Source organism: Rhinatrema bivittatum, chromosome 1 (genome assembly GCF_901001135.1).
Source record: "Rhinatrema bivittatum chromosome 1, aRhiBiv1.1, whole genome shotgun sequence".
Lineage (NCBI taxonomy): Eukaryota > Metazoa > Chordata > Amphibia > Gymnophiona > Rhinatrematidae > Rhinatrema > Rhinatrema bivittatum.
The window spans coordinates 45,914,710-45,927,741 of NC_042615.1; the positions used below are offsets into that span (position 1 = coordinate 45,914,710).

General features: G+C 43.1%; 1 protein-coding gene across 1 annotated transcript in view; it reads left to right on the forward strand.

Moving 5' to 3' along the window:
* The window catches only part of ABCE1 (ATP binding cassette subfamily E member 1), a 91,795-nt gene that overhangs the window by 6,195 nt on the left and 72,568 nt on the right, over nt 1-13,032 (forward strand). The window contains exon 2 of the mRNA XM_029600470.1: nt 11,660-11,831. Coding sequence (XP_029456330.1) covers nt 11,729-11,831 — 103 coding nt within the window. The 5' untranslated portion in view covers nt 11,660-11,728. The remainder of the gene's footprint in view (nt 1-11,659; nt 11,832-13,032) is intronic.

Below are 13,032 nucleotides of genomic sequence, written 5' to 3' on the forward strand. Positions count from 1 at the left end.
GGAATTGAGCAACAACAAAGAATACACTGGTTCCTTTAGTCACTGAGTAGCAGTGGCCAAATTTACTAACAGGGGTGAAACATTTGCAGGTGGCCAGGTTGCCTAAAAATTGGTTCCTGCCAAGGTCTGGGGTGGAGCTACTGTAGTTGGCCCAGGAGAACTTGCTGCAGGCCATTGCAAGCCTGGGCCCAAAAGGAGTGGAGCCACTGTGGCTGACTCAGGTCCTAAAGGAGCCAGTGTGACTTTGTTGCCCACACAAAAATGGAGAAGAAGAAACTGGAAGAGCAGCAAAGGGAAGACGGGCTGGAGGAAAGTGGGTGAGACCAAAATATTTTAAAATCTAAAGACTACAACGAGCAAAAAGGAGCATCAAAATCCAAAACATAGATACAAATGAGAGCAAAAAGACATCTAAAATAACAGCAGAAAAAGTAGAGGGAAAAATGTTTTCTTCTGCCTGCTAAAGTTTGGTTGCTGTCCAAGTTTTCTTAATGTTTCCTTCCCAGTTTCTAGTATATCATTTCTCTATAATCAATATTTTTTCCATTAGTAAGCAGGTAAGAATTAGCCATAACACATGGGTGACTTCATCCTCTGGCAGAGCTCAGTAAAAGTCTTACTAAGCATGTGTGGGAGATCCCAAGCATGCATGCTGCCTCAAGATCCCTTTTTTGTTTTTCCATCCAAGCTATTGCAGAGATGTGTTCCCCATCTCTGTCTGCAGTTTTGTCTGTCCTTGTTAGTTGGCCTAATTCTGCCTTGTTGCAACTTTTTTTTGCTTTTCCCACTGCCTCTGAAGCCCCTCAACAGAACTTTTTCATTCTTTAAAAAAAAAAAAAAGAAATGCAAAAGCCCAAGGCTAAGAAGATTGTGGTCAGCGGTTTTATGGCCTGTATTTGTGGTTGCCAGATATCCATTACAGATGATTATTCTGTAATGGACATCCGTAAGCTACCAACACAGACGTGGGATCTAGCATCCTTGACACAGGTTCGATCATCCTTTATAGCGTGGAAGACTTCCATGGCTCTGACCCATCTATTATTCATCTACCCAGACCCGACGAGGATGCCATCTGTCTCATCGGAACAGAGCATATACTCCAGGACCTCCTTGGTGTGATAGGCTAAGGCTCCTTCATTTTCATTGCACTGGAATGCCTCGGCACATAAACACAGAGTCCTGTTGCCATATAAAGTAGGGGTTGAATTCAGAATGAGATTTTGCCTGTCAGTGATCAGACATGGTGTCAGCAAGCGAGACGCATCTGGCGCAGAGCACCTCAGAGCCAGCCACTGCAGCTCCGAGCTCCTGCTTAGCGCCACTAGCATCAGCAATCCTTAGTGAGGATGAACCAGTCTGGATTTCTGAAGAGGATAACTCTTCTCCAACTCTAGTGCAGAGAGTCCCTTTGCCAGTGGGAGCCCAGCAGTCTGAACTGGTGAAGTTTCTTTGCCTCCTGAAGACCTCTCCTGTCCAAGAAGGAGGAACTTTTCTTGCATGGCAGGCCAACTCAAAGTCCCCCAGAAGTTCATGTCTCATCCCAGGGGCTTCCAAAGGTGGGAGTAAATACTTGTCCGGAGGTGATAGATTCACCCCCTCTGGGGAGTCCCTTCAAGGATCAGAACAGGAAGAAGTGGGATCAGCTCATTCTGAGTTCCTCCCAGATGTTTCTTCTACGGATCAGCAAAGGTCTCCTCCTTAGCTCTCCTTATTGTCTGGTTCCTAGCTCAGCATATTCCTATGGTCAGGGGAGGAGACTCTCTACCAGATTTGCCTCTCTTCTGGAACATCTGTTACTAATGTATTTTGGATAAGGTAGCGAAGGCGCTGTCCATCGGTGTTGGGAAGGAACAAGACCTGAGAACAGATGTCTTTGAACTTCTACAATTTCTCCAACCTTCAGCAGACTCTGCATTCATTCCAGTGCATAAATACCAAGGACCTACAAATGAACATGTGGTAAACTCCAGGATAATGTTTTTCTAGTAGACTAAAGATGTAATTTGAAGTATAGAAGAAACCAGGCCTTCCCAGGCTTTGGAGTAGTCCAGCTACTGCACCAATCCTTCAGAAGGGTCTCTCTAAGGGCCTCTCCTTCAGTTCTCTACGCGTTCAAGTCTCGGCGCTCGGCTCTCTCCTGGGTCGGGTGGACGGTCATGCCTTAGCAGCTCACCCTGACGTCATTCGTTTCCTGAGGGGCGTTAGACACCTCCACCCCCCCTCTCGGGCCACATGTCCGTCGTGGAGTCTCAACCTGGTCCTTTGTGCTCTATGTGCGGCTCCCTTCGAGCCTCTTCGCCACGCTACGCTCAAGGATCTTACTCTAAAGACTGTCTTTCTGGTCTCTTATTTCCTCTGCTCGCCGTATTTCTGAGCTTCAGGCGCTGTCCTGTCGGGAGCCCTTCTTGCGTTTCTCCGATTCCGGGGTTTCTCTCAGGATGGTTCCTTCCTTCTTGCCTAAGGTTGTCTCTGCTTTCATGTCAACCAGTCGGTCGAACGCCCAGCGTTCTCTCCGGAGGAGATTGCGGGTACGGCGGGTGGCGACCTTCATCGGCTAGATGTGAAACGAGTCTTGCTTCGCTATCTCCAGGTCACCAATGACTTCCGGGTATCGGACCATCTCTTTGTCCTTTGGAGTGGTCCCAGCCGTGGTAAGCAGGCTTCTAAGACCACGATTGCGCGGTGGTTGAAGGAAGCCATTTCCTCGGTGTATCTTTGTCAAGGTCGTCCGCTTCCTGAGGGTCTGAAGGCCCATCCTCTGCGTTCTCAGGCTACTTCGTGGGCGGAGAGTCAATCTGTCTCCCCGCAGGAGATTTGCAGGGCCGCCACTTGGACGTCTCTGCACACTTTTGCTCGGCACTACCATCTGGATGTACACGCTCCGGTGTTCGGTTCCTTTGGGCGGCAAGTGCTTCGAGCGGGACTGTCTCAGTCCCACCCAGGTTAGGGAAGCTTTGGTACATCCCACTGTCTGGACTGATCCGGGTACGTACAGGAAAGGAAAATTAGTTCTTACCTGTTAATTTTCGTTCCTGTAGTACCACGGATCAGTCCAGTTGCCCTTCCCTGTCTGTCTTCTGTCCTCTCGAAGCTTGTTTTCTTGCAGGTCTGCAGATTTTCATATTTTCCTTGGTGCAAGATTACTGAGCATTTACACCGGAAGCCTTGGTGGTTATTTTATACCAAGTTTATGCAAGAGCGTATAGGTATACTATGCTTCTACATTAATCTATGGTTGCTCCGTTGAGCTTTTTGGTTACTTGCTTGATCCTATTCTTGGGTTTATTGTTGTATGCTTTGACATACGTTATACTGAAGGGTTAGAGGATAGGCTCTGTCCTGTTATAGGGCATCCTGCAAGTTTTAGTCTGTCTCCACCTGCTGGAAAGGAGGCTCAACCCACTGTCTGGACTGATCCGTGGTACTACAGGTAAGAACTAATTTTCCTTTAAGCAGAGAATTCTGGGGCATTTGCCTTTCTCCATGTTGGTTTTCTGTTCAGATACACTCATCAGCAGATTGTGATAAATTGCATGAGGACCTTGTGAGGCTGGAAGATTGGGCGTCCAAATGGCAGGTGAAATTTATTGTGGACAAGTGCAAGGTGATGCATATAGGAAAAAATAAGCCTTTCTGTAGTTACACGAAGTTAGATTCCATATTAGGAAAGAGATCTAAGCATCATAATGGATAATACATTGAAATCGTCGGCTCAGTGTGCTGTGGTGGTCAAAAATGCAAACAATGTTAGTAATTATTAGGAAGGAAATCGCTAATAAAAGGGGGATGTTATAATGCCGCTATATCGCTCCATGGCGAGACCGCATCTTGAATACTGTGTGCAGTTCTGGTTGCCACATATCAAAAAAAAGATATAGTTGTACTGGAGAAAGTACAGAGAAGGGCGAGGAAAGGCTGTTTAGCTTGGAGAAGAGACAGCTAAAGGGGATATGATAGAGATCTATGAAATCGTAAAAGGACTTGAATGGTTAAGTGTGAACCTGTTGCTTACTGTCTCAGATAATAGGACTAGGGGGCACTCCATGAAGTTAGCAAATGAAACAAATCTGAGAATTACCGTATTTTTCGCTCCATAAGACGCACTTTTTTTCCCCCAAAGGTGGGGGGAAAATGTATGTGCGTCTTATGGAGCGAATATAAAAAAAAAAACCAAACAAAAATCTAACAAACACCCCCCCCCCCCCCCGACTCCCCCAAGACCTGCCGAATTAATTTCCTGCAACCCCCCACCCTCCTGACCCCCCCAAGACCTGCCAAACGTCCCTGGTGGTCCAGCGGGGGTCCAGGAGCGGTCCGGGAACGATCTCCTGGGCGTGAGCCGTCGGCTGCCAGTAAACAAAATGGCGCCGACGGCCCTATGCCCTCACTATGTCACTGAGACCGACCAATAGCAGCGGTCGGTCTCAGTGACATAGTGAGGGCATAGGGCCGTCGGCGCCATTTTGTTTACTGGCAGCCGACGGCCCTATGCCCTCACTATGTCACTGAGACCGACCAATAGCAGCGATCGGTCTCAGTGACATAGTGAGGGCATAGGGCCGTCGGCTGCCAGTAAACAAAATGGCGCCGACGGCCCTATGCCCTCACTATGTCACTGAGACCGACCAATAGCAGCGGTCGGTCTCAGTGACATAGTGAGGGCATAGGGCCGTCGGCGCCATTTTGTTTACTGGCAGCCGACGGCTCACGCCCAGGAGATCGTTCCCGGACCGCTCCTGGACCCCCGCTGGACCACCAGGGACGTTTGGCAGGTCTTGGGGGGGTCAGGAGGGTGGGGGGTTGCAGGAAATTAATTCAGCAGGTCTTGGGGGGGTCAGGAGGGTGGGGGGTTGCAGGAAATTAATTCGGCAGGTCTTGGGGGGGTCAGGGGGGTGGAGGTTGTTAATTTAAAGGGTTGGGATGGGGGGGGGGGGGGTTTGGGGGTTCCCACAGAAAGAAAAATTTTCTGATCTGGGGAGTGGACCGAAATGGCCCTCCCCAGACCCGAAAACAAAATGGGGAGAAAAAAAAAACTATGCACTCCCCTAATTTGCTCCATAAGACGCCCAGACGCAGAGCCGGTTTAGCACAATTTTTTTTTTTTAAATTTCCCCCCTCTGAATCCTAGGTGCGTCTTATGGTCAGGTGCGTCTTATGGAGCGAAAAATACGGTATTTTTCTCACAACGCACAATTAAGCTCTGGAATTCATTGCCAAAGATGTGGTTATGGCAGTTGGTGTAACTGCATTTAAAAAAAGGTTTGGATAAGTTCCTGGAGGAGAAGTCCATAAACTGCTATTAATCAATAAGGAATAGTAAATTGGGATCTATTTAATGTTTGGGTTGTTGCCAGGTACTTAGCCTGGATTGGCCACTGTTGGAAACAGGATGCTGGGCTTGATGGACCCTTGGTCTGACCCAGTATGGCAACTTCTTATGTTCTTATACTCCCAAATGCGTTTTTATGTTACAAATGAAAGCTCACTGCACTGAAGGAGGTTTCTATGAATGATAGACATAAGGAAAGAACAGGAAGAAGGGAGTTTTGTTGCATTGATTTCATACAGAAAGTTTATGTTCTTGGAAATGCCGGCTGAGAAAATTAATCTTGGAAGCTGAGAGCGTCTGTTGATGTACAAGATTTGTGCTGCCCCCTTTCTCTCTGCCCTACTCTTTCTCATCATCATGGTCCTTTATTTCTTGTCATGCTTTTCCAACCAGAGAATCCATTGCTGCTCCTGTTGCTTGCCTGTTGGTTACTAGCGCTGGTGTGGAAAACCAATAAGCAGGAGGAGATGAGGTGAGGCACATAGGAGATGGAAATGCTTCCCAATTTCCACCTCTTTCTTGTCCCCTCCCTTCCCGCCAGCCCATCATATAGCCGCTCGCATACTTAACTGTATTGTACTGATGAATCGCCTTTGTTATAAAATTAAGGTGACGTACAATAAAATGAATTATACATTTAAGTAGTTGGTCAGAACCGACAGTAATTATATATTACAATAATTATTTAAAATGCACTAAGACAATTTAATACAAAGAGAAATAAATGAAAAACAGTAAAACGAATTTGCAAAAACAAAATTCTGAAATGCATACATTAAAAAAAAATAGAAAAAAATGGATCAAATACCACTCCCCAGTTCTGAATGTTCGGTTGCCAGTGGTGGACTGGTGAGCAGAAGGTTTATGTCCTGCTATCATAGGATTTTGAATAAAAAGCATTCTTTGAATTCACACTTATGTGAAAAAAAGGAAAATCATTGAAAATGTTTCAAGCTCATCCTTTGGATACAAGGATTCTTCCAAAGCTGCCTGGGCTGAAGTGTAACAAAGCTATTACCAGCTTATATAAGGACAAGGGCTACATTATAAATTTTGTTTTTGGTTTGGTTTTCAGAAATGGCACTCTTCTACGCTTCTCCCTCACTCCCCCTTTCTCCACTCACCTCTCTTCCCTACCCTGCCCCCACTAAACTCCCTTCCCTTAGCTTTACCCACCCTCTTTCTCCCACTGTCTCCCCTCTCACTGAAACCACCTTCTCTCACTATAACCTCCCCCCCTCATTCTCACTCCTACTCCCTCCCCTTCCCTCCTCAGTCATCACCCACCCTCTCCCAATCCCATCCCTCACTCTCATCCCCTCCCGTCCCCTCTCAGTCTCTACATTATGTGACTCACTCCTTCCCCTGCGGCACGTCTGACAGAGCTCTTGACTCCCTCCCCCCAAATACTTTTTGTCCGCGCTCTGAACTGGCGCCGGTTCTCGTCTCCATGGAGAGAGATGCACGTCAGTCGGAGCTCTCTGTTCTGCGCATGCGCAGTAGAGCTGCTATCTACTGCGCATTTGCGGGCCGTCGGTCAGAACCCATTTATATTGTAGATACCATTACTGATCAGGTTAATGCATAGGGGTCTTGCTTCAAGGGCCTTTCTCATATTTTTGGAGGGGGAGGGGGGGGGGGCAAGATTTGTAGGACATTCTGTAAAAGTCCCCCTTCATTTTAAGAGCTCCTGCTGCCGGGTATACAATTCGTGGGCTAGGAGGTGCCCTGGCAAGCGGTGTAGCAGTTTTCTGATTTCGGTTTTTCTATCGTATGAGGAGCTAAACAGCCAACTGCAACTTTTGATTTAGACCCTCTGTGACTTGCATAAAAGACAAATTAGTAACAATAAAGTCAGACTTGTTTAATTCATCTTTTTGGTAGTGAGATATTCCTCTGTAACAATTTTCAAGTGTTTGTCCCCAGTTTCTTCATTTCAGACTGCCACACTACGTCATGTTCTGCATCTGATTTGTAATCTGACTACTTTTGTTTAATATATTGTATTAAATAAATTGCAAACCCCAGGTATTATATAGGTATCTAGTCTTGGTTTATAAACCAACAGGTAAACAGTGTGTAAATGATGTATCCTGAACATCCAGTTTATGTACAAAGGAAGAGGACATAAAATCATGAACTGTGTAATTGGTTGAACAGCAGAAGCAACTGAAAAGGAGCTGTAGGGAAAATAGGCATCAGCCTGGAAGGCCTCCAAGGGATTGAAAAGTGATGCAAGCGTCCACTGATGGGAAAAGATTGTAAGGCCTAACAGTCACCTGCCCCACTGCATAGAAAGCAGTGCCAGAGTCTCACTGAGCATAATCTGCTGCAAATCCCCGTGGGGCCTGCAGGGCAGCGAGGAACGCTTACCAAGTAGTTGACTCTCGCCAGTTTTGTTCAGTCCTGCACTCAATTGAAATGTTGACATATTGATAGATGGAATTGGATGGAGCAAGACAAATGAACGACTGAAATGATACATCACATTTTGTGGTACTAATTTATATGCTACTGCACGCCTGCTGCATTTCCTAAACGTAGGAATTTATTTTAAAAGAAAACTGTGGTAAAGTTTTTTTCCTCTAAATGTTTTTTTTTTTTTATTATTTAAAGTTTATTAGAGTTTTACAAATTATAAAGATGCAAAAATCAAGAAATACAATTGCATATATCACAATTAAGTCAAGAACTACTTTTACAAGAACATTCAAACTTCTATATGTCAAAATTATAGTCCACAATTTGGGAGGAATCCACCAAGGAATAATTAAATAAACAGGAAAATTGTAATTAAATTATTACTATTGCTGGATCTATATATTTTATACAACTACTGAAATCTCAACCAGCTTCCTTATCTGCCAAGAACGTTTCCAGATGACAGAGTCATCTGGAAACGTTCTTGGGAAACATCTGGAAACCCTCTAAATGTTTTTGAACAGGTTGGATACATTGTACTCCTTCCTAACAGTTGTAAAATCTATTTTTTTTTTAAATTCTTTATTCGATTTTTCAAATCTTTACAAAACAAAAAAGTATCATAAAGCATGTTAACTCACATTGCTTTTAGATTAAGGTAAATATTACCAAGTAAAAGTTTTTTTACAAAACCTTTTACCTCAGTACACAGTCTACATACTTTTTCTATTTTATAATGTCATAAGGTAATATTGAGATCCAAGATTTTATTAGGACAAATTCTTAAGAAAAGAGAGAATTTTAAGAGGAAATAAGGATAGATTGCTTTTCCTCCCTATGGCACCTGTGAGATTAGGTAGAACCAGCCTCTTCTATGTGATTATCTAACATATTCCTTAATTGAGCTGGTTCAAAGAAAATATATTTCTTATTTTCCAATTTTAATATGCATTTACATGGGTATCTGATATTAAGTTGACCACCTATTTGTCTAACGTTTTGACTCGTGCCCAAGAAGATTTTTCTCCTAATCTGAGTCACTCCGGTCAAGTCTGTCCAAAATATAACTTGTTCCTATTCCGTAGAAATAATCTTAATATCATATCTCTATCTGTGGGAAACATAAAAGAGACCAATAATGTTCCATGAAACTCTATTTGTTCTTCCAAAGAAGTTTCCAGGAAAGCTGTAAGGTTGATTCCTGCATCCTGAGGTTGCTCTGATGGTGGTAATTCACTCGAGTTTTTTTGGTGAAGTAGCAAAAAATATTTTGAATACTGGCGGTATCGCCTCTGTAGGCACTGAAAGAATTTCAATTAGGTATTTTTTAAGTTGATCCTTTATCGGGACCAACTTAATAGAGGGAAAATTTAGAATCCTTAAGTTCAAGTACCTTGATTTGTTCTCCAATTTTTCAATTCTTTTTGCAGCAATATCTTCACCTTGGATCAGTTTTGTTTGTACTTCCTTAATAGTAATTTGGTCAATCATATCTTTCATCTTTTTCTCTTGCTCTTTTATTAAAGGTTCTGTGTATTATTCACCACAGTAACTAGAGAAGTGCACCTAGGGCATTCCAAATAGTCCAGAGTGACCATGCTTGGTCTCATTAATTTTGGCACAGCAAGGCTCTGTCTTACCCACTTGCAAAATCATTTTAATAAGAAAAATAACCATTGCAGTTCTCAAAGGAGGCTAGTCATTAATGACATGGTATTTATACAGCTCAATGGTAATTTGTAAGCCGTCATTAAAATATTCTGTGGAAGACTGGAGGGTTGCCAATGTAATGCCAATTTTATAAAGGTATCAAGGGGTGATCCAGGAAGATAGACCAGTGAGAGAGTCTGTGCCAGTCAAAATGATAATTTCTATCATAAAGAACACATTTACTAAACAGATGGGTATAGCCTACTGGGACAAAGCCAACATGGATTTAACCAAGGGAAGTCTTGCCTCACCAATCTGCTACACTATTTTGAGGGTATAGTGTGGTTATAGATGAACCAGTTGATACACTGGATTTCCAGAAAACATTTGACAAAGTACTTAGAAAATCAGAAAGTCATGGGATAGGAAGAACTGCTTAAAAGGTAGAAAATGGAGAGTAGGGCTAAATGGTCAGTTTTCTCAGTGGAGAAAGGTGAATAGTGGAATGCCCCAGGGATCTGCCCTGGGACCACTGCTTTTTAACATATTTATAAAGGACCTGAAAATAAGAATGACAAGGTGATCAGATTTGCTGATGACACAAAATTATTCAAAGTTAAAACACAAAAGGATTGTAAGAAAACCCTGCAAAACTTGAATTGGGCATCCAAATGGCAAATTAAATTTAATGTGAAAAAATGCAAAGTGATGCACCGAGGGGAAAATAACCCAAATTATAGCTACATAACACAAGGTTTCACGCTAGGAGACACCATTTAGGAAAGGATTTAGGCATCATGGTTGTTGATATCTTGAAATCTATTTGCTAAGAAAGCAAATAGAATGCTAGGGATTATTAGGAAAGGAATGGGGAATAAAACAGACATAATGCCTTTATCGCTCCATGGTGCAACCTCATCTTGAGTGTTGTGTACAGTTCTGGTCACAGCATCTTGTAAAAGAAATAGAAAAGGTATAGATAATGATGACCAAATTAATAGGGATGGAAAGACTTCCCTATGAGGAAAGACTAAAGAGGTTAGGATTCCTTCATACTGAAACTATTGCGGGGAGATATGATAGAGATCTATAAAATCATGAGTGGAGTGGAACGAATAAATGTGAATCAGTTGTTTGCTCTTTCAGAAAGTACAAAGACTAGGGGACACACAATGAAGTTAATAGGTGATACATTCAAAAGTAGTAAGAGAAAATTTTTTTTAATTATAATTAAACTCTGGAATTCATTGCCAGAGGATGTGGTGAAAGCTCTTAATGTAGCTGTGTTTAAAAAAGGTTTTAGACAAGTTCCTGGAGGAAAAGTCCATAAACAGTTATTAAGGTGGAGTTGAAGAAATCCACTCCTTATCTCTGGAATAAGCAGCATGAAATCTATCCACCCTTTGGGATCCTGCAGGTATTTGTGATCTGGATTGGCCACTGTTGGAAATAGGATACTGGATTGATGGATCTTTGCTCTGACCCAGTATGATGAATATTATGTTCTTCCAGAAAAATGGATTCAGATAACAGCTGAGCAAGTGTGTGATTGCCATGCCCTCTTTTCCCTGGTGCCCCTCTGGCGTTTGAAATGTTTTTGTTTTCTTATGTTCCTTGCTCTCTCTTCCCTCCCCCACCCTTAATTATTGCTCTACTAGTTCATGAATATTCAAGGAGTCTACACATAAGCTGCAGAAGGAGCAACTTCCTCTTTGCTGTATTTAAATTCTTTATAAGGATTGCTGCCTGGATCAAAGATTTTCCTCCTCCTACACTTCCATGGCCTTTGCACATGTCATAGCAGAACTATTGTGAATGATTTTGTGTCTTGGTAATCAGATTGCTAAACGGGAGGAGAGAGAGTTCTTGCTTTCAGCTGTTTCCAGTGAAGTAAAACGTGTTGAGATGCAGGGAGGTGAAGGAACCCTGGTAGAAGATTTGGCCAAAAGGAAAACGAAATTTTTTGGTCATGTACTCTTAGGCTGTGGTGGCAAATTAGGTAATCTAACACCGTAGGGCATGATGGAGGGTAAAACAGGGAGAGGGATCAGCGAGAAATCTGTGGCAATAACATTTTAAAAAGTGCTTAAGGTTTGGAAATATAGACAAACTAGAAGAAAGTTGAACACTGAACTGGGACACTTTACTTGCCAACTTATGTATAGAAGATGGTGCTTGATGAAAACTGGCAATGCAGGCAGATTGTAAAGACTGAAATCCCATAGTGACTCCTTGTTTTGTTTTTCCATTTTGTAGGGCTGGGTGTATCTACTTTTGATCTAGGAATCTGTTCTTCGTGCAGATAGACACCCTAAGTTGGGCAGCATGGCTGATAAGTTAACCAGAATTGCCATCGTTAATCATGACAAGTGTAAGCCAAAGAAGTGCCGTCAGGAATGCAAGAAGAGCTGTCCTGTGGTTCGCATGGGTAGGTGATGCTGCGCTGAAGCAGTGTGCAAAATAAAATCTTTTTTTCTAGTTCTAAACTTGGACAGGTGAGCCGTTGGTCATACAGTTGCAACAGGTTTTGTGTTGTGGACCTGAGCCTCGCTTTCCATACTCAAGACCAGAGGTGGCCATCCATATTTTATGCAACATACAGCCTGGGCAATGTGCTGCAGAATCGTTCTGTTGTTCACTTAGGTTTTTCTCATATAAGCTGAGTCTTAATTTTCTTAAAAATATTTCAGAGGTGGGGTGGAGCTATAGACACTTAGCAAGGTCATAAGTTGAGAATAAAGCCTAACTAATCTCTCTCGCCCATTATGTTGTGGGAGTAAAACTATAGCCAGATATCAGTTAAGGTCAGCAATATTGTAGTTAGGAAGGGGAAAAGAGCAGACTGCATTTGTGAATGAGGTGAGGTAGTCTGCTAGCTAGGAAAATGCCTTGTACCTGTTGGGTTGAAGGTTTTTCTGATTTGAGTAGAGGCTGGAGATCCATGATTGAAGGGGCTCCTTGGGTGCCTGCAGCATGTGGTGGGGATTTGATTGCTGTGTCAATGAGATCTAGGGGGGACCCACCCCACCCTCTGGCCCTCGATGTGCTCTAACTTGTAATGTGGCCCCAGCACAAAAACGTTTGCCCATCCCTGGTATAGCGGGTGAAATTTTTTAAGTATGAAAGAAGAGCAGGATCTGGGGATCAGACAAGTAGATAAGGCAATGGCAAAAGCCAGAAAGATGCTGGTGTGCATAGGGAGAGGAATGATCAGAAAAAAGGAATTGATAACTGCCCCTATGTAAACCAGTTGGTGTCAGTTCAGAGGGTGACTACTTAAAATGATCAGTGGTATTCATTCTAAAGCATATGGGGGTAGGCGTATAGATCTAAACACGTATACCTTGAAGAAAAGGCAGGATAGGGAGATGAGATTTACAGGTATATAAATACCTCCAAGGTAGTCAAGCAAAGGAGGCAAGTCTCTTTCAAAGAAAAGGAAAAAGGCTATAGAATGAGGGGACATGGGATAGACTGAAGAGTAACCTAAGGAAATATTTTTTACGGAGAAGGTAGTGGATGCATGGAACAGCATCCTTGTAGAGATGAGGGAGACAAGGACAATATCTGAATCGAAGAAGGCATGGGATAATGTAGGATCTCTGAGTGAGTGGTAGGGATCATAAAGC